The sequence below is a fragment of the Chiloscyllium plagiosum genome, unplaced genomic scaffold, assembly GCF_037043375.1.
Source record: "Chiloscyllium plagiosum isolate Xiang-an unplaced genomic scaffold, Cpla_swu_hap1 HiC_scaffold_16, whole genome shotgun sequence".
Taxonomy (NCBI): Eukaryota; Metazoa; Chordata; class Chondrichthyes; order Orectolobiformes; family Hemiscylliidae; genus Chiloscyllium; species Chiloscyllium plagiosum.
In genome coordinates this window covers 14,737,513-14,759,738 of record NW_028270154.1, presented here as the reverse complement: position 1 = coordinate 14,759,738, position 22,226 = coordinate 14,737,513, and the positions used below count along the sequence as shown (strand labels likewise).

The 22,226-nt window shown below is 45.5% G+C and overlaps 1 protein-coding gene across 3 annotated transcripts in view; it reads right to left on the bottom strand.

Annotated features, from left to right (window-relative positions):
- Positions 1–3,679: 3,679 nt before the first annotated feature.
- mat2b (methionine adenosyltransferase 2 non-catalytic beta subunit methionine) overlaps positions 3,680–22,226 on the bottom strand; it is a 50,412-nt gene continuing 31,865 nt past the window's right edge. For 2 of the 3 annotated variants that reach the window (XM_043703157.2, XM_043703155.2), the window contains exons 5-7: positions 21,350–21,543; positions 19,756–19,869; positions 3,680–7,034 (exon numbers count right to left, since the gene is read on the bottom strand). In XM_043703157.2, coding sequence (XP_043559092.1) covers positions 6,864–7,034; positions 19,756–19,869; positions 21,350–21,543 — 479 coding nt within the window. In that variant the 3' untranslated portion in view covers positions 3,680–6,863. Of the gene's footprint in view, positions 7,035–9,335; positions 11,054–19,755; positions 19,870–21,349; positions 21,544–22,226 lie in introns of those variants that run through there. The other variant, XM_043703158.2, reaches the window with a different exon arrangement.

The window sequence follows — 22,226 nt, the reverse complement described above, 5'->3', positions numbered from 1 at the left end:
AGTCACTCTGTATCGGCGCCATCTTGAATCCATTTGGAACTGTACCTTCATCTACCACTTCCTCTGGCAGTTTATTCCACGTACTAACTATCTGTCTATGGCCTAGTCTGTTCCTACTGCTGTGATCACCTTTAGCAATACAACCATTGCAGATCTCTGTGTTTTCCTAGTCGTAGCTAACCATTCCAAGTTGTCCTCACAACAATGCTCTTAGCTGTCTAGACCCAAGAATTCCCTTTCTAGAATGCTCCATCTTTATAAAACTTTAACCACTTATAGTCACCTCATCTTCTTTGGCTCAACAGTCTCCTGTGAAAAGCACACAGAGAAAGAGTGTGTTCTCTCCATCCTTGTGGGTTCCTGATTCCATCTCAGGCAAACTCTCACCCCAATACAATAGCTCATAAACAAAAGGCTAACCAAGTGAATCTGACAGAGGGATACTTTCAGCCAGCTAAATAAGCAAAGCTATTACTGGGCTCACTATATATGCACAGACAGGTTCTTTAAACTTCATGCAAAAGCAAAATAATGCAATGCTGGAAATCTGAAACAAACAGAGAATGATGGGGAAACTCAGTAGGTCCGGTGGCATCTGTGGAGAGAGCAACAGTTAATGCTTCGAGTCCAGTTCAGTTCTTCAGTTCTGAAGAAGGGTCACTGGACTCAAAATGTTATCGGTTTCTCTCTCCACAGATGCTGACAGACCTGCTGAGTTTCTCCAGATTCTGTTTTTGTTTCAGATCTTCAGTACCCACAGTTTTGTTTCATAATGACTCTTTTTCAGAGGTTTACTGTTTTACACTCACAGACATGCTTAAACCGAGTTTTTTTTCCCAGTACTTATTTCAAACATGTTCTAAACATTCCTGTGCTACATTCATTAACTGCTCACACATTTAACCCCCCTCCCCGTTTCTCAGTTTCTGCATCTCCTTTATAGTAGTATTCTGTGTTAGATTGCCTCTCCTCAATCTTTCTACAAAATTGTACCATTTCACACTTCTTTACATTAAATTTAACCTGACACCTGTCCACTAGCCTATGTCTCTTGAAGTCGATCAATACAGTCATAGTTCCCAATTTAGCATCACATGCACACCCAAATGTATATAATATCAAAAATGAAATCGTCCAAGAACTGATACCTGGTCCAAGAGAAAGAAACAGTTCACTATTACTTTATTTCCTGCCCCTCAGCCAACTTGTCCTTTTATTCCATTGGATTCACCAAGCATTTGCAGCCCTTTTCCAAATACCTTTTGAAAGTCCATTGTGCACTGATGCGATTTTGATGGTCTTGGGGCATGATGCTTACTTAGGAATCTTTCGTGTATTCATGTGCACAAAGGCTGTGTGTGAGAAGGATGAGCCCCAAACTTTTAAGTCTTGCTGCACACCTACACCGTCCTTACCTCGGAGCCAGAAAGTCCAAGTTTGAATCCCACACTCCCTGAAGGTGTATCATAACAAATTGATTAAAAATAACTTTAACCTAATAGGTTATTATATCAACAAAACCAAAAACTCCATTTTCCTTTGACAAACCTGTAATGGCCTTCTTTAAGTGGGTGGCACGGTGGATCAGTGGTTAGCACTGCTGCCTCACAGCACCAGGGACCTGGGTTCAATTACTGCGTTGGCCAACTGTCTGTGAGGAGTTTGCACATTTTCCTTGTGTCTGCGTGGGTTTCCTCTGGGTGCTCCGGTTTCCAAAGGTGTGCAGGTTAGGTGAATTGGCTGTGCTAAACTGCCTGTAGTGTTAAATGCATTTGTCAGGGGTAAATGTGGGGGAATGGGTCTGGGTGGGTTGCTCTTCGGAGGGTCGATGTGGACTTGTTGGGCTGAAGGGCCTGTTTCCACACTGTAGGGAATCTAATCTAATCGCACTATGACTTAATCAGTTCATATTCTTCCAAGTGACTGTTAATTGTATCCCAGGTTAAAGCTTCGAAAGGCTTTCAAACCATCAAAGTTAAACTGACTGAACTGCAACGTTGGGTTTATCCTCACAGCTTAGCACTAATAAAATGTTATTTATGTAAAGTCACTATAGTCCTGCCAGACCACAATGCTGCTCTTTTATTAGAGAGCCATCTGGTGGTGGAGAAAGTGAGGACTGCAGATGCTGGCGATCAGAGTCGAAGAGTGTGGTGCTGGAAAAGCACAGCAGGTCAGGCAGCATCCGAACAGCAGAAGAATCAACGTTTCGGGCATAAGCCTTTCATCAGGAATCCTGATAAAGGGCATAATCCCAAAACATAGAGTCTCCTGCTCCTTGGATGTTGCCTCACCATCTTGTGGTGGTATAATCCAGCTGGCCAAAGCGAAACGTTGAGAAGGAAAATCCTTTATGCGAACTTTAGCAGGTACAGGAATTGCACCCACAGTGTTTGCGTTGCTCTGCATCACAAACCAGCAGTCCAGCCAGCTGAGCCCTGCATCTGAAGAGAACTGCAAAGTTATGGCCAGCATCTCTCCAATTCCCACTCTCCATTCTCAGATTCATCCATTATGGTCACTTGCTAGGCAACCTATGTCTCCTCTATCAACTTGTTACCTCACCCAGTACCTTAACCACCTACACACCAAGGTAAGACGTTTTGGATTTCCTTCTTAAGATAGCTATCACACTTCTCAAAAATGTGCAGGTTAAGTGAATTATCCATAATAAACTGTCCGTAGTGTTGTTAGGTGAAGGGGTAAAAGTAGGGGAATGGGTTTGGGTGGGTTGCTCTTCGGAGGGTCGGTGTGGACTTGTTGCACCGAAGGGTCTGTTTCCACACTAATTAATCTAAATCCACTATTTCTTTAGCACTACCCTTCTGAACATGCTATTTCAGCCTGGTTCTCACTGTACTATCAATCAGACATGTCACTCATTCTTTTCTTCTTACCTTCAACCCCTCTCCTCATCCAGAGACTTGTTAACTTTGTTTGTTTAAGCTTTCCCCTTTCTTGCGAGTGCACTACAAACTAAACCACGATCGCTTTAAATGCAGTCCCTTGTTTTGTTACAATGTTGCCCATCAACCTTTTGATTCCAATTTACCTGCAAGATTTGTTCTCCCTCCAGTTAGAACAAGATGCAACAATGCTTTCTTCCTCAGAAATGTCAAGTCAAAAAATTTTCCTGAACTCACTTCAGAACTTCTCTCCACCACTACCAGCACCCCACTCAACACTGAACAATGTTCATTTGTCTGTTAGGGTAATCAGGGATCCCATTATAACCACTCATATTTTTGACTCTTTATGTAACTCCTCTGCACTGTGCCATTATTTGGGGTGACATGATGGCTGTGGTGAGCATTGTTCCTCGCAGCGCCAGGGACCCAGGTTTGACTCTAGCCTCGTGTGACTGTGTGGAGTTTGCACATTCACGCTGTGTCTGTGTGGGTTTCCTCCCACAGTCCAAAGATTTGCAGGTCAGGTAGATTGGCTATGCTAAATTGCCCCTAGTGTCCAGGGATGTACAGGGTAGGTGGATTTGCCTTGGGAGATGCAGGGTTACAGGGATAGGGTATTGGGTGGGATAGGGTCGATGTGGACTGGTGGAATAGTTTGCTTCCACACTGTAGAGATTCTTTGCTCACTATTTGGTGGCTGATTTGATAAATTGAAATACATGGTTCTTACCAAATATTGTATACCTTGAGAATAAAAAAAAAACACAAACTGGTCTGTAGAAGTTTTATTAATAAATTGTCTACATCATATGTCTCTATAGGACGGAATGTGAAAAGCATTATTCCTTCGAGTTGCACATTTACAAGGTTGCGGGTATTTGTTCACAAGTTTAGTTTACAGATACAAAGAAAGACTCCAGTTTCCACAGATGTGTATTGGTTGTAACTACCAGAATTGATTGAGCAGTGTCAAAATTTGCACACATTTTCACTGTGCAAGTTTATAGATATGTGTACTAGAGCTGAGCCACATCAAACTGTCCTCTGCTAAACTCCAGTACAGTCCTGTGGAAGGTAATTCTCTGAGGAATAATGCACCTGACACAAGGTCCTGGCTGCAGCACTTTTTGTGCAGAATTGTGAACAAATGGGAGAACCTTGATCAGGTGAAAAACAGTGATGCCTTAGTAGTTGAGCAGCCTGCGAGCACACATGGTCAACGTATCAGCAATGCTACTGGACTCACAGGACAGATCCGCAGCAAGAATTAACACCTCCAGGATAAAGCAGGCTAGGCCAGGAATTTATGCAATCAAAAAAAAACTATCAGACTGGAGCTCTGAAGTAAAAACAAAGCACTGGGAAAACTCAGAAGGCAGCATTTGAGGAGAGAGAAAGAGTTGATATCGAGTCCAACATTACTCCTGCAGGACTGTAAACAAAAAAGCTTTCAGCAATGAGGGCCTTCATCCTTGTTTAAAAGATTGAGTGCGAGAAACTACATCTTTCACAGGTTTACTGTACGTCTGAGGACAGTGGTTAATTCAAAGACACCAAAATAGGATGCTTCAAGAAGATTCATAGCCCTTTGCTCAGCTCTACTCAGACACAGACTAGGAATAATCCCTTTGAGTCTCTCAAGAATGCACATTTGTGACAACAATCCCAGATCACAATGACTCTCAGTCGGACGGCATGAGACTCTCAAGTAAATATTACAGAAAACCATTTTTAAAAATCCTTAGACAGTAAGGGGGAAATGTACAGTCAGCTGGCAGTGATAGTAAATATATTTGGCTGTATGAGACAGGCAGCTCCCAGCCAGACATTCAGGGCTGTCCTGACATTCACAAATTAGCCACATTAATTGGCAAGGGGTGTTTTCAATTTGTAACCAAGAGACTGGAAACCGTAAAACTCACTCTAGTATATATTACAAAAATAAAATCCACCCTACATAGCCCCTCAAACAATGTACAGCTTAGATCCGGAACAAAGCTTCCTCTACACTGACGCTCAGGTGAATATAACACAGTGCACCTTAGATTTTTAAAAAATCATTTTCTGCTGCAGTAGTGTATGTGTGCCAAGCATGAGATATCCAAACAGAGCTTGCCAACCCTAAAACTCCCAGGCAATTCATCCCCTTCAGCATTAATTCCCAGCAGCAAGATAGGAGAGGAAAGAGGAAATGTAAGACAGCATGACACGGGCTCAATGACTGACTTCTTGGCAACAAACCAATCTGGAGTGCAATTGGTGAATTCAATGCTGAACTCAGTCCTGTTTGGTTTCCACACAATCTCAACCCGAGACTGTGGCCTGTCTCTTTCCACTGCTCTCTGTTAACATCTAAGAGAAACAGCATGAGTCATTTTAAACCTATAGATGGCATTAAGTCTCATATGAACTGCTAGGTGGTGAAGCTTTATATCCGGGGAAGCATCACAGAACAATCATTCAGAAAACAACACAGGGCTGACTTCAATGAACAGGAGCACTGAAAGTCACAATACAGAGATAAAGAACACAGACTGCATTTCTGGAGCTGTTTGAAACTATCGAAATATTGGAAGATCTGCAACGATTTGAAGCTTACCTGCTGAAAACATAGTTCATAAACACGTTTCATCTTGAACAAAAATTACATTCAAAACTTCAAAATTCCTTTCTCAAAGATTCTAGTTTTGAGATACAATCCCGTAATCTTTGAATTTGTTTCAAAACTCAAATAATTGCAACAGTGAAAACCTAAAGCATCAATTTTTATAAACAAATTTAAAATAATCTCTGCTCAATGAAGATTTTAAAACTTTGTTCTTTGAAAACTGCCAAATAACACTGATTTATTTTACCCTTAGATGTCCCACAGCAACTAAGCAGCAACCATGCAGTGTGAGGACAAGAGTCACATAGACCAAATCAGGTAAGGATGGCAGGTTCCCTTTCCTGAAGGGTCGTTGTAAATGAGATGGGTTTTTAATGACAATCTGACAACTACATGGTCACCTTACCTGGTGCCAGTCCATAAATTACCTGATTTCTCTGAAATTAGTTTCTCACCTTTCCCAGGCAGAAATTGAATTCACAACCATTGGGTTGTTCATTCAGTATCAGAACCCCAAGGCTAGCCAAACTCATATGGATGGGAGGTAAATTAGCTTGTTGGATCTTGATGAGGTGATGGGTGTTAGAGGCAAAAGGGACAAGAGTGCTCATAATCAAAGAGGGTTTGCGTTCCTATTTACTACCCAGGAGCAAAATACAGGATTGGCCTCAGCTGTGAAGCCCCTGCACAGTTACATAGCCTCAACCCTCGAAAGGCAAGATGCGGGTGGCCAGGCAGTGTCCAGACAGCTACACTTCTGAGGAAGATTGACATTAAACAGAGACACCTCATGGAAGAAATTCAGTGCATGGGCCACGCACTGGGAGAAGGAGTGGTTTTTCTTTGGAAAGGCAGAGAGAACAGATAAGTCAACTTCCATCACTCTTGCATTCTACGGGAACCCGACACTATCTGGTTGTACACAGTATTAAGTGGGAGATGTGGAGTGTTTTGGCAGGACTGGCAAATTTCAAACACCCTTTTATCACACAGAACAAAATATCTGGTAGCCTTGACTCCCACTCATCCCACACCAGGCTGGAGTGTTTTCAAACAAATTCAAAACAGGTACTAACTCTCAACCACGTGAAAACAAAATTACAAAGCAAAGCAGAAAGAGAAGCTTAAAATGTGCATATATTTTTGTGAAGTGTACCCACAGAAAGATACATGGAGTGAGTAAACCAGCATTGTACGCAACAGCAGAGAGTTTAGACAGTGATAATCTCAAAAAAAATATTCTCTGGGGCGGAGTGAGGGGTTGCCTGAAACTCTGACACTTTTGTGCTTTTCCATCGAATTTCCCTTTTTGCTGCTGTCCCTCTTCCACACCGAATTTCACAGTCTCAGTGAAACACCGTTTGTCGCCACTGCTTGTCCAGGAGGTAAGGCCAGAGACAGCGTTGCACTCCGACTCGGAATGGGGTCCGCTGCCCAATCCCCATCCTCTCCAGGCGCGAGCAGTTGAGCTGGACATCCTGGGGTCGAGCGGCACCGACAGCAGGACGACCTGTGACCTTGGAGCGGATGGTAGGATAACAAGTGACCATCTCACTAAAACACTGTACAAAGTTATTATTACAGTATTATTCTCCACAACAAAACCTGAATTTACAAAAGCACCTTGAACTTAGGAAAATGCCTGAGATGCCTCGCGGGAGCATAAGATCAGACAAAACAAAAGACAGCAAGACATGGACGACATGAGGAGGGATGACCAACACTTGGTTAAGGAGGCAGGCTACGGGTGGGCAAGGGTCTAGGAGCTTGGGGCTGGCAGGGCAAGCCATTACTTGGGTGGCATATCTTGACATGAAAGACAAGGGGAAACCTGGAAATTGTTGCCTTCACCCACACCCCACCAAAGCTGTCTCAGCTCAGCATGTAAGTGGCTCTTACCCGGGCATGTTCTGGAGCACCAGGGGAGAATGGGAGGTAGCAGCTTCAGGAGCAGTGATGACATTGTGACCAGATATGGGAAGAGCAAGCAGTGAGGGAGGCAGCCCAATATCTGCAGCAGTGTTGAGAACAGTCTGCCGAGCTCTCCCGGAGAGCAAGATAAGTGGAGGACTCATCAAAAATCTTTGAACTTTTAACTTAATTCCTTTATTTTCTAATTTAAATCAAGACAGACTTTAAATGTTAACTAGTACCTTATTTTTCCATTTATTTCTATTGTTTAACCTTTTAATTATTTCTCTTACTACTTTGTGCCAACATTTTTTGTACCCAAGATGGCGCTGTACTCCTGCACTTGAGTACACGTAAATAAAATCTAAATCGAACATCTGTTGAGAAATGCAGGTTAATTGAAAATTTCAAAACAGAGATTGTTAGATTTTATTGCAGGGCAAAATTGTTAAATAAAGGAACCAGAACAAAAAAAAAGTGAAAAATTATGAATTATCCACAATCTTACTAAATGACAGAACAAACATGAGGGGCTGAATGGCTGCTCCTATCCCATAATCTTTATTAAACCGTGTGAAAAACACACTCCAAGAATGAAACACAAGACATCAAGCAGGGCTGGGCCCAGCAGCCTTGCTGCACTATCCAATGACATTGTGGAAAATCCGCTTCCAACATAATCTAAATCGATTGGGGCGGCACGGTGGCTCAGTGGTTAGCACTGCTGCCTCACAGCATCAGGGTCTCAGGTTCGATTCCAGCCTCGGGCGACTGTCTGTGTGGAGTTTGCACATCCTCCCAGTGTCTGCGCGGTTTCCTCCAGGTGCTCCGGTTTCCTCCCACAGTCCAAAGATATGCAGGTCAGGTGAATTGGCCATGCTAAATCACCCACCGTGTTAGATGCATCATTCAGAGTGAAATGGGTCTGGGTGGGTTACTCTTTGGAGGGTCGGTGTGGACTTGTTGGACTGAAGGGCCTATTTCCACACGGTAGGGAATCTTCCAGCCCATCTTCTAATCTCTCAATTCCCTCAGTGCCAAACATGATCAATATCAAACTGGAATACTTGGGATTTAAGAATTGGGGTGTGCGTATGCATAGAAAATCCCGAAGTTTCATTGCTCTGAATGAAGGAACTTCTCAATTTTAAATGACAAGAACACGCCCTGGGACTGTGACCCTTACTCCCAAACTCTCTAGCAAAAAAAAAAAATGTCTGAGTAACTTTCAACTCATCCAACAATCTGCAACTATGCAGTGGCATTTTCCACCAACAGGATGCTGCCTACTGTAGAATTTCAATGTTAGTGCAATGCAGGGACTGTACATCCCACAACCGGCCAATCAAATTAAACATGTTCGTCTGGCAACTCACAATAAGCAGTCACGATTTGGAGATGCTGGTGTTGGACTGGGGTGTACAAAGTTAAAAATCGGGACCTTGGGTTCATGTCACATTACAGGTGACCACCATTGCACTATGCACACGGACACACAAATACACAGGTGCGCACACAGACAGACACCCACACACACACCCTTACAGAGACACACACTCCCACATTTAATAAGGTTCCCCATGGTAGGCTCGTTCCGAAGGTCAGGAGGAATGGGATACAGGGAAATTTAGCTGTCTGGATACAGAATTGGCTGGTCAACAGAAGACAGCGAGTGGTAGTGGAAGGAAAGTATTCTGCCTAGAAGTCAGCGGTGAGTGGTGTTCCACAGGGCTCTGTTCATGGGCCTCTACTCTTTGTAATTTTTATTAATGACTTGGATGAGGAGATTGAAGGATGGGTCAGCAAGTTTGCAGATGACACAAAGTTTGGAGGTGTCGTTGATAGTATAGAGGACTGTTGTAGGCTGCAGCGTGACATTGACAGGATCCAGTGATGGGCTGAGAGATGGCAGATGGAGTTCAACCTGGATAAATGCGAAGTGATGCATTTTGGAAGGTCGAACTTGAAAGGTGAGTACAGGATTAAAGACAGGATTCTTGGCAGTGTGGAGGAACAGAGGGATCTTGGTGTGCAGGTACATAGATCCCTTAAAATTTCCACCCAAGTGGACAGGGTTGTTAAGAAAGCATATGGTGTTTTGGCTTTCAGTTCTGGTTGCCCTATTATAGGAAAGATGTGGATGCTTTGGAGAGGGTTCAGGATGCTGCCAGGAACAGAGGGCTTATATAACGAAGAGAGGTTGACTGAGCTCGGACATTTTTCATTGGAAAAAAGGAAGAGAGGGGACCTAATTGAGGTGTACAACATAATGAGAGGCATAGATAGAGTTGATAGCCAGAGACTTTTTCCCAGGGCAGAAATTGTTAACACAAGGGGTCATAGTTTTAAGCTGTTTGGTGGAAAGGATAGAGGAGATGTCAGAGGTGGGTTCTTTACGCAGAGAGTTGCGATAGCATGGAATGCGTTGCCAGCAGTTGTGGAAGCGAGGTCATTGGGGATATTTAAGAGACTGCTGGACATGCATATGGTCACAGAAATTTGAGGGTTCATACATTAGGTTTACCTTACATGAAAATCAATGGTCGGCACAACATCGTGAGCTGAAGGGCCTGTTCTGTGCTGTACTGTTCTATGTTCTACGTTCTACATGCACCCCCTCACAGACTTAAGACACTCTACACTCACTACACACATACATACACTTTCTCACACTCAAAACCCCCAACCCAGACAGACATACACACAGACCCACATGCACACATTTTGTGGGGTGAACTTGTACTTGCAGAGTTACATTGTCCTTTGCTCAAAAACTGCATGAATTCATGTAAAACTCCGTTATCTCACTTTTAAGATTAGAATCAATCTAATCTTGGCACAGACAGAGAACACAGGTGGCAAACACCTTCAACATATTGTCTAGCTATCACCCACTGTTACAGCTAACCTGAGAATGCAACTTTTTTTAAAAAAGGTTTTATGATTTACTCATGAAAGAAGTGAAACTATCATGGTATTCAAACAGATGAAAGACTTAACAGACAATCAATTTTTCAATGTATAATTTCAGTTACATCACATGGTAAATTTGTGCTATAAATTCTGTGTGTTAGGATTGAGCCCTCCACCACCACCTGATGAAGGAGTGACACTCTGAAAGCTAGTGTGCTTCCAATTAAACCTGTTGGACTATGACCTAGTGTTATGTGATTTTTAACTTTGTACACAATAAGCAGAATACAGGCTTTGCTCAATCTGTATCTACAAGAGTAAACATCGCTTGTTAGATCTGGTTCTACGACTGGGCAGCATTTGATCAAAAATCCCAAGTTCGCTAACAGCTACAGTGTAAGTCAATTTAAGATAAGCAGTCAAATTCATAACGCTAAAAACCATAGGAACTGTGGATGCTGCAAATCAGAAGCAAAAACAAATTGTAGAAAATGCTCAGCAGGTCTGGCAGCATCTGTGGAGACTAATAACAGTTATTTCAAGTTGAGTGACCTTTCCTTAGAATACTGTCCATCGATGCTCGGTGGATGTAAAATCTTGAATGTATAATGTCAAGTGTTCCTGAGAGGGGTGCAGAACAGATTTGTCAGAATGGTCCCAGGGATGGAGAGTTTTAGTTATAAAGTTAATGTCGTGAAGCTGGGTCATTCTCCTTGGAACAAAGCAGATTGAAGAGAGAGTTAATAGAATGTACAACGTAACAGGCTTTGACAACAGCTTTTGATTATTTCCCTTTACAGGATTGAACCAGGATGAATAGACAGTTCAGTTTTTGGCAAAAGACATAGGGATATTTGAGGAAATCGTTTTGTTTTTAAAAGGAGCAAGTGGTAATAAGCTAGAACTGGCTGCCCCAGGGGGCAATGGATTGTAGAAATAATCAATGATTTCAAAACAAAATTGGATGGACAGACAAATGAAATAAACCTGGAGCCAGGTGGGAAAGTGTAACTGACTGAATGACTCTGTGGGGAGTCAGCACGGACTCAGTAGCCTCTTTCCGTGCTGTTACATAAATGGAGCGGCTTGAAAATCAGGAAGAAGTTGATGAATAATTAGAAGACAAGAGGCTAGTACAATCACAGCATTTAAAAGTCATGTGGCAGGATCTATGAATAGGAAGGGTTTAGACAGATATGGGCTGAAAATGTGTTGCTGGAAAAGCACAGCAGGTCAGGCAGCATCCAGGGAACAGGAGAATCGACGTTTCGGGCATAAGCCCTTCTTCAGGAATGAGGAAAGTTTGTCCAGCAGGCTAAGATAAAAGGTAGGGAGGAGGGACTTGGGGGAGGGGCGTCGGAAATGCGATAGGTGGAAAGAGGTCAAGGTGAGGGTGATAGGTCAGACTGGGGTGGGGGCGGAGAGGTCAGGAAGAAGATTGCAGGTTAGGAAGGCGGTGCTGAGTTCGATGGATTTGACTGAGACAAGGTGGGGGGGAGGGGAAATGAGGAAACTGGTGAAATCCGAGTTCATCCCTTGTGGTTGGAGGGTTCCTAGGCGGAAGATGAGGCGCTCTTCCTCCAACCGTCGTGTTGTTGTGGTCTGGCGATGGAGGAGTCCAAAGACCTGCATATCCTTGGTGGAGTGGGAGGGGGAGTTGAAGTGTTGAGCCACAGGGTGGTTGGGTTGGTTGGTCCGGGTGTCCCAGAGGTGTTCTCTGAAACGCTCCGCAAGTAGGTGGCCTGTCTCCCCAATATAGAGGAGGCCACATCAGGTGCAGAGGATACAATAGATGATGTGTGTGGAGGTGCAGGTGAATCTGTGGCGGATATGGAAGTTTCCTTTGGGGCCTTGGAGGGAGGTGAGGGGGGAGGTGTGGGCGCAAGTCTTGTACCTCCTACGGTTGCAGGGGAAGGTGCCGGGAGTGGAGGTTGGGTTGGTGGGAGGTGTGGATCTGACGAGGGAGTCATGGAGGGAGTGGTCTTTATGGAATGCTGATAGGGGAGGGGAGGGAAATATATCCTTGGTGGTTGGGTCCGTTTGGAGGTAGCGGAAATGACGGCGGATGATGCACTGTACATGGAGATTGGTGGGGTGGTAGGTGAGGACCAGTGGGATTCTGTCCTGGTGGCGGTTGGAGGGGCAGGGCTCAAGGGCGGAGGAGCGGGAAGTGGAGGAGATGCGGTGAAGAGCATCGTCGACCACGTCGGGGGGGAAATTGCGGTCCTTGAAGGAGGAGGCCATCTGGGTTGTATGTTTTTGGAACTGGTCCTCCTGGGAGCAGATGCGGCGGAGACGAAGGAATTGGGAATATGGGATGGCGTTTTTACAGGGGGCAGGGTGGGAGGAGGTGTAGTCCAGGTAGCTGTGGGAGTCGGTCAGTTTGGAGTAGATGTCCGTGTTGATTCGGTCACCTGAGATAGAAATAGAAAGGTCGAGGAAGGGGAGGGAGGAATCTGAGACTGTCCAGGTGAATTTGAGGTCGGGGTGGAAGGAGTTGGTGAAGTGGATGAACTGTTCAACCTCCTCGTGGGAGCACGAGGCGGCGCCAATACAGTCATCGATGTAGCAGAGGAAAAGGTGGGGGGTGGGGCCAGTGTAGTTGCGGAAGATGGACTGTTCCACATATCCTACGAAGAGGCAGGCATAGCTGGGGCCCATGCGGGTGCCCATGGCTACTCCTTTCGTTTGGAGGAAGTGGGAGGATTGGAAAGAGAAGTTGTTCAGGGTGAGGACCAGTTCAGTCAGTCGAAGGAGGGTGTCAGTGGAAGGGTACTGGTTGTTATGGCGGGAAAGGAAGAAGCGGAGGGCTGTGAGTCCTTCGTGATGGGGGATGGAGGTGTACAGGGATGGATGTCCATGGTGAAGATAAGGCGTTGGGGACCGGGGAAGCGAAAATCATGGAGGAGGTGGAGGGCATGGGTGGTGTCCCGAACGTAGGTGGGGAGTTCTTGGACGAAGGGGGACAGGACCGTGTCGAGGTATGCGGAGATGAGTTCGGTGGGGCAGGAGCAGGCAGAGACAATGGGTCGGCCGGGGCAGTCAGGTTTGTGGATTTTGGGCAGGAGGTAGAAGCGGGCGGTGTGGGGTTATGGGACTATGAGGTGGGAGGCGGTGGATGGGAGATCCCCCGAGGTGATGAGGTTATGGATGGTCTGGGAGATGATGGTTTGGTGGTGGGGGGTGGGGTCATGGACAAGGGGGCAGTAGGAGGAGGTATCTGCGAGCTGGCGTTTGGCCTCAGCGGTGTAAAGGTCGGTGCGCCAAACTACTACCGTGCCTCCCTTGTCTGCTGGTTTGATAGTGAGGTTGGGGTTGCAACAGAGGGAGTGGAGGGCTGCGCGTTCCAAGGGTGAGAGGTTGGAGTGAGTGAGAGGGATGGGGGAGTTCAGGTGGCGGTTAATATCGCGGCAGCAGTTGGCTATGAAGAGGTCAAGGGCAGGTAGGAGGCCAGCACAGGATGTCCAGGTGGATGGGGTGTGTTGGAGGTGTGAGAAGGGGTCGTCAGAGGGTGGGCGAGAGTCTTGGTTGAAGAAGTAGGCGCGGAGGCGAAGGCGGCGGAAGAATTGTTCGATGTCACGCCGTGTGTTGAACTCATTAATCCGAGAGCGTAGCGGAATGAAGGTGAGGCCTCTGCTGAGGACTGATCTTTCATCCTCAGAGAGGGGTAGGTCTGGAGGGATGGTGAAAACACGGCAGAGCTGGGAGCTAGGACCTGGTGTGGGGCTGGATCTGGGTGTGGGGGCGAGGTTAGGCCTGGGGGCGGGGACGGAGATCGGCGTGGGGGCGGGGTTGGGCGTGGTGATGGAGATCGGCAAAGGGGCGGGGTTAGACATGGTGACAGATATAGGCGTGGGGGCGGGGTTAGGCATGCAGTCGGAGATCGGCGAAGGGGCGGGGTTAGGCGTCCATGGGCCCCAGCTTTGAAAGGAGTAGCCATGGGCACCCGCATGGGCCCCAGCTATGCCTGCCTCTTCATAGGATATGTGGAACAGTCCATCTTCCGCAACTACACTGGCCCCATCCCCCACCATTTCCTCCGCTACATCGATGACTGTATCGGCGCCGCCTCGTGCTCCCACGAGGAGGTTGAACAGTTCATCCACTTCACCAACACCTTCCACCCCGACCTCAAATTCACCTGGACAGTCTCAGATTCCTCCCTCCCCTTCCTTGACCTTTCTATTTCTATCTCAGGCGACCGAATCAACACGGACATCTACTCCAAACCAACCGACGCCCACAGCTACCTGGACTACACCTCCTCCCACCCTGCCCCCTGTAAAAACGCCATCCCATTCTCCCAATTCCTTCGTCTCCGCCACATCTGCTCCCAGGAGGACCAGTTCCAAAAACGTACAACCCAGATGGCCTCCTTCTTCAAGGACCGCAATCTCCCCCCCGACGTGGTCGACGATGCTCTTCACCGCATCTCCTCCACTTCCCGCTCCTCCGCCCTTGAGCCCTGCCCCTCCAACCGCCACCAGGACAGAATCCCACTGGTCCTCACCTACCACCCCACCAATCTCCATGTACAGTGCATCATCCGCCGTCATTTCCGCTACCTCCAAACGGACCCAACCACCAAGGATATATTTCCCTCCCCTCCCCTATCAGCATTCCATAAAGACCACTCCCTCCATGACTCCCTCGTCAGATCCACACCTCCCACCAACCCAACCTCCACTCCCGGCACCTTCCCCTGCAACCGTAGGAGGTACAAGACTTGCGCCCACACCTCCCCCCTCACCTCCCTCCAAGGCCCCAAAGGAAACTTCCATATCCGCCACAGATTCACCTGCACCTCCACACACATCATCTATTGTATCCTCTGCACCTGATGTGGCCTCCTCTATATTGGGGAGACAGGCCGCCTACTTGCGGAGCGTTTCAGAGAACACCTCTGGGACACCCGGACCAACCAACCCAACCACCCTGTGGCTCAACACTTCAACTCCCCCTCCCACTCCACCAAGGATATGCAGGTCTTTGGACTCCTCCATCGCCAGACCACAACAACACGACGGTTGGAGGAAGAGCGCCTCATCTTCCGCCTAGGAACCCTCCAACCACAAGGGATGAACTCGGATTTCACCAGTTTCCTCATTTTCCCCTCCCCCCACCTTGTCTCAGTCAAATCCATCGAACTCAGCACCGCCTTCCTAACCTGCAATCTTCTTCCTGACCTCTCCGTCCCCACCCCACTCTGACCTATCACCCTCACCTTGACCTCTTTCCACCTGTCGCATTTCCGACGCCCCTCCCCCAAGTCCCTCCTCCCTACCTTTTATCTTAGCCTGCTGGACAAACTTTCCTCATTCCTGAAGAAGGGCTTATGCCCGAAACGTCGATTCTCCTGTTCCCTGACCTGCTGCGCTTTTCCAGCAACACATTTTCAGCTCTGATCTCCAGCATCTGCAGACCTCACTTTCTCCTCTTAGACAGATATGTGCCAAATGCTGGCAAATGGGACTGGATTAATTTAGGATATTTGGTTGGCATGGAAGAGTGGGACCCAAGGGTCTGTTGTCGTGCTGTACATCTCTATGACTCTATGACAGACCACATCCAGGGGCAAAAGTATCAGTAGCAACAGGATACAGATTGGTGGTAATTAGTAACAAAAAGCCACAAGAGAAATGACCATTTTTCAAAAGAAAGCCCAGGGAGCTGTTGCTATGATGGGTAATAAATTGCCTGGAAGAGTGGTATCAGCAAGTTCGACATAGAGATAAATACAAAGTTTGTGATAGAGATAAATGGGGAAGGGAAAAATTGCAAGAGCAATGGAACTAATTAGATAACTTTTGTGAACCACGATGGACTGCTTTTAGAATGTAAATATAAAAGGTAACATCGCCATAGACCAACTGGACCACAGAGCTGCTCTCCCACTACAGAGAGGTGACTGAAGGTAGTTTAACCTGAGGGTCACCATGCCTCAGCCAGTGCAGGCTCTGACTCGCAAACCAGCTGTCCAGCCAACTGAGATAGCTAACCCCCATTTTGCAGGATGGTATCAAAATGACAAGGAGAGAGGGAGGATATTAAACAGCCACTTTCAGGTGTGAACATTGAGACAGTCAAATCCCACAGCACAATAATGCAAACTCAGCAGCTATGATCTAACATCAGTAAACACTCAATAGTATTTATGAACCACTCTGGAATATTAAAGAGAATTAGATAAAAGGTGGTTTTTAAATGCATCAGGTCATGAGGGAAATTCCTCCTCAGTTACCAGGCATGTCCTCCACCTGACTTCCTCCTCAGTGACAATTTGGCAAATCAGAGATTTTGCTGTTGAAATCAGCAGAGTTTGCAGTATAGTGTGTGGTTCCTAGAGGTGTAAAACATAACCATGCATCTCATGTTCAGAAGAGTGAGGACCTCAGTACTTCCTATTGACAGACTCAGAACCAGATGGTGTTAACATTTAACACACTCCTAACCGTTGTTGATTAAACTTGATCAGCAACTGTGTGAACTTTCTGCTCCGGGAGCAAACATGAACACTTTAAAATTTCTTTTTACAACAACCCGCTTGGACATGTTATGACACACCTCCAGGCCCGGTGGGAATTGAACCTGGACCTTCTGGCCCAGAGCTGGGGAATAACACCAGTGTACCACAAGACCCATATCAGTATTTTAAGGCTGGAGCTAAAAAAGATTTGGAAACTGGAGACTTAATTCCTGCAGACTTCACCTGTCCAGCTGTCTGAAAAATGCACACCAATTATAAACATGCAATTCTGTAGGGATTGGAAGACTGGTGTCAACTGACATAATCTGTTCCAAAACAATGACAGCAGAGGAGCCAGGAGCAAGAATGAATAGCTGCTAACAGTTGGACAGTAAATGCATTAAGAGTTCAGGGATGCATTCTTATCCTGCAGTTCAATTGCACTAAATCCACCAAAAATAGAGATGGGAAATTTCTGGAGTGATATCTAGCCAAGTAAAGTTCTACTAAATCTCTAAATATTCTCACAGAACTAGCTAAAAAGGGGAGGGGGGGGGGGTTGAGGGAGAGACTGGTATTGACAGTTGATGAAGCCACCACTTATGGCTGAAAAAACAACTTGTGTAAAGCAAACAGTTGGCAGAATACAAAGATGAGGAAAAATAATCAGATATCAACTTGTTCAAGACCACACATGGTGCATCCAGACCATCATCCCTAAATCTTCTCACTCCCACACGTCACTCACAGCCATTGTAACCCATTCAGTTCATGTACCTGCACCTAACGAAATTATCCACTGCAGCTCTGTATGCAAGCCTACATTGCTTCCAGTTCAGATTTTAAAGTAATCGCCCCTTATTTTATTTACATGCGTTCAGGACTGTCAATCAAATGAAGAAGTGGCAATAACGACAGGCAGCAGCCGCATCAGGAAGTGAGCGGTTGTCATGTGTGTGAAGATAAAAAGCACAATATCGACATTGGGACACACTACCAACCGAAACAACTTTCAAAATCCTGTTCGACCTAGCTGTAACCTCTCCCCACCCCTGCTCCAATTTTCTCTCCTGTTGGTTTGAAAATGTCATGTTACATTATTGCATAGCTACAAAGTTGGGATGCATGACCCCACCCATTCTTCACCTGCGAACCTATACTTACAGGACTGCCAATCTATCAAGGGGAACATCACAGGCAAGCCCCAGTATGCACATCCCACGTCAGCCTCAAGCTAGGATTTCGGATTGTCCCGAACACATGAGGTAGTAAACATCAATCTAGACACTACTTTAAGCAAGTTGGGAGGAAATCAATTTCCCAAATTCATTTTCAATGCACTTCTGCGTTTGCTAGCTACAAGCATGTATTTTGGAGTTGGGGCACTCCTTGGCCGACAACCATGCAGACATCTAAGGCCAAGCAGGGAAAGAGGGACAGGTGATTCAGATAGTGGAAATAAACAGTATATGGCCTCCTTAGCCTTCCAACATAAAACCTTGTACTGTATCTACAGAATGGTCTAAGTGAGGACAGCATGTCTCCTCCACTAAAGGATTGTTTTTAAGATTAGATTCCTTACAGTGTGGAAACAGACCCTTCAGCCCAACTAGTCCACACCAACCCTCCGAAGAGTAACCCATCCAGACCCATTCCCCATATTTACCACTGACTAATGCACCTAACACTATGGGCAATTTAGCATGGCCGATTCATCTAACCTACCCATATTTGGACTGTGGGAGGAAACCGGAGCATACGGAGGAAACCCACACAGACACAGGGAGAATGTGCAAACTCCACACAGACAGTCGCCCAAGGCTGGAATCGAACCCAGGTCCCTGCCACCCTAACTGGAACAGTTGGCTTTTTGCTGCAATCCAATTGCTTGATGGTCACTTTAACTATTTTTAATTCCAGGTGACTCTTCTTTTAAAATTGCATTCTCAGAGCAGCAGCACTGCTGGCAAGGATCTCATTAACGTCCCATCTCAAGCTGCCCTGGAGAAGGCAGTTTGAGCCACCTTCTTGAACCACTGCAGTCCACGCAATGAAGATCGTTCTCTCAATGTCATTAGGGAGGGAAATGACCCAATGACAATGAAAGTATGTTGACAGAATGGCACTGGGATTTGACCTCACATTCAGTGGATCACTTATCCAGTTACATTACTACAGCTCTCCCATACCTATCCTGTAAGCTACTGGATGACCAAAATTATTATTTTGTTTTAGTCAAATTGGACAAAGCCCGAAGTGTGCGTAATCAATGAAAGTGACAGATGGTTAAGTGGGCTGCAGCAGGGTGGTGTCTCATTCCTGCCAGAGATTCACTGGTCCATTTGTCACTATTTTGGAAACTCTGCAATAACACTGTCACCTTGGTTACTCAATAAGGATGGTGGTCAAACAAACTTTGGTCACAGACACTGATAAACCAGAAAAGATTTCCCTGCAACGTCTATTCACACACCAGAGCTATAGGACTTTAACAACAAACAGAAAATGCTGTAAAACAACAGTCGGTCAACTAGTACCCGTACAGAGGAAAAGTTAGATAATCATTTATTAGGCAGTAGCTGCATTTTTTAAAAAAATGTCAATGATCTATTTGAAATGCTACTTGCTGTCCATACAAGTACGTATCCCAACAGAGATCCCTGGATCATAATCTCTGCTGTCATCCCTTACACTCACACAGGGACATGGACCTTTCAAAATTTCACCCATCCTCTCGTTCCAGTGGAGATTGAGCTCTGGGGAGGGTGCTTTTGGGGACGGTTGTGGAATACGTGTGTTGGGTGGTCAGACCTGAGACCATTCCTCACTGGTAACCAAGCAGGACTATACAGGGAGAGTTGCCAGTGCAGTGTACAGATTAAGCATTAAGCTCCACAGCGACAGTACAAGTGAAGGGTAAAGGACCGGGCAGAAACTTCGGTACTTACTGGCCGCAAGTGGTTACTAGGGAGATTGAAAACATCTGCCATTGTACATGCCATCTCATACTTAGTCATTCGCTCGTTCCCAGACCAGTGGAAAACTCCGTGGATCGCTGGGTCCTATTGAGAGTCAGAAAACAGAAAAAGAAATTGTGAAGATGATGCATGTTAAAAACAAATCAAGAAAAATTCAAACCATTTGAAACAGCTTCATTGAAGATAATAATTCAGTAAAATCAATTTATATTAAGTTGCATTAAGGATGGTGCTGTAAAAGAGATACAAAGAGATGGTCAACTCTTCTGTTAAGAGTGATCCCAGTCTGTGGGGGGATTGGGGGGTGGGATGAGCACACGAACACAGTCACATCGCAATAATGTTGCTGAACTAATAGCCCACAGACATGGTCAAATCCCACCACAGCAGCTGGCAATTTTAAATCCCTTAATATAATCTGGAATTAAAAACTACTGTCATTAATGGAACCGCAAAAGAACTGGGCTGCCACAAATTGTGAGCTTAGTAACATCCTTCTGGATAGGAAATCGACTATCTTCATCTACTCCAGCCCTCAAAAAAATGTGGTCAACTCTCAAGTGTCCACACATTTTTGTTTTAGATTCATTAAAGGATCAGGATTCCCTCTAGGAAGGGTCAGTGTCATACAGCACAGAAACAGACCCTTCGGTCCAACCAATCCATGCGAAACACAATCTCAAGCTAAAGTACTTCCATCTGCCTGTTCCTGGCCCATACCCCTCCAAACTTTTCCTATTCAAGTAGTCATGATTTGGAGATGCCGGTGTTGGACTGGGGTGTACAAAGTTAAAAATCACACATCAGATTATAGTCCAACAGGTTTAATTGGAATAGTGCGCTTCCAATTAAACCTATTGGACTATAACCTGGTGTTGTGTGATTTTTAACCCTATTCAAGTACTTATCTAAATGTCTTTTAAACGTTGTAATTTTTCCCACATCCACCACTTCCTCAGGAAGTTCATTCCACATAGCAACCATCCTGTGTAAAACATTTGCCCCTTGCATCTTTTTCAAATCTCCCTCCTCTCACCTTAAATACATATCCCTAGTCTTGAAATCCCTTGCCCTCGGAAAAAGACACATACCATTAACCCTATCTATACTCATGATTTTATAAACCTCTATAAGGTAGCCTCTCAATCTCCTATGAAACAAGTCCCAGCCTTTCCATATATGTTTTTATGCATCAAATTGTCCACTAGCAAGAATATTCAACTGGACAGGATGAACTATCGATACCAGATCAGTGGCCCATGTGTTCAATATTTAGTCTGGTTATCAGCTTTTACACACACCTAACATGGTCCAACCTAAAACCCAAACAATTTATATTATTCCCACAAATTAGGAATATGTATTCATTCAACACCTTCACATTCCCGCTTCACCTCCAATTACTTTCTTTTGAATTGCAGACAATTACGGAAACCAATGATCAGCAAGATACCCCAAAGAGCAAACAAGCTGGATTATAATTCATTGAAGTGTATTCAAGTGCTTTAAGCAGGACAACAGATGTATTTTGTTGCTACAACAGGGCAGTGCCGATTATACCTACCTGTATTCCGCGCTCTGACAACTGCCTGCACACTCTGGCCACATCTGCAACGTGTGTGGGATATTGCTGCTGCCAGTGGTCTATGCAGGCAACTGTGCTGTGACACTGGACTTTTCCAAACAGGGAAGTGGCTGAACTTTCCTCCAGCTTCTCTACATTGCCATAAAGAAGTGGAACACGGAGCACTGCAGCACCTGAAATCCAGAGAAAAGAGACAGTCAATGTCTCTCTGCATTTTAAATGGCATGAATGCTGGTAAGGCACCCTCCTCCAACCAACTCTGTTCAGAGTGGGGAATTAGTCTCTTACAGCTGCACCACTGACATACAGTGAACCCCATTCCACAGCCTCTGCCCACGATATGCAGTGAGCAAGCACCCTGTGCATCTCACATGCCCCAAATCATACAGAAACAGCGAGCATGCCCCCACAGCATACAGGGAGACAGTAAGCATGACCCCCATATCATGGACACAAGTGAACACTTCACTGTCCCATTAAGAAAGACTGACAGTGAACATGTACCTTACTTCATTGAAATAGTGAACTAAGAGATGTAAAGAGGTGTAATAAAGGTCAACACAAAGCCGGAATAACTTACAGCTATCTATACCTCAACTTTTATCATTTATCACAGCGCTTTCGATCAGAGAGAGGACCTCTGCCCGTGCTTTGAAAGTCATTGATTTAGTCCCATGTTCTTATTGACTCTCATTCCCTGTTGGAATCAGAGACAAAGGATATAAAAAAATACAAGAATACAGTGAAGAAAATCAGGTGGCTTTCGAAGGAGTGGAGAGTGCGAAGGAAAAGTAAGGGTGTAACAACTGAAGGATGCTCTCTGCTTTAAAAGGATGAGGAAGTAGAAGTGACAGGA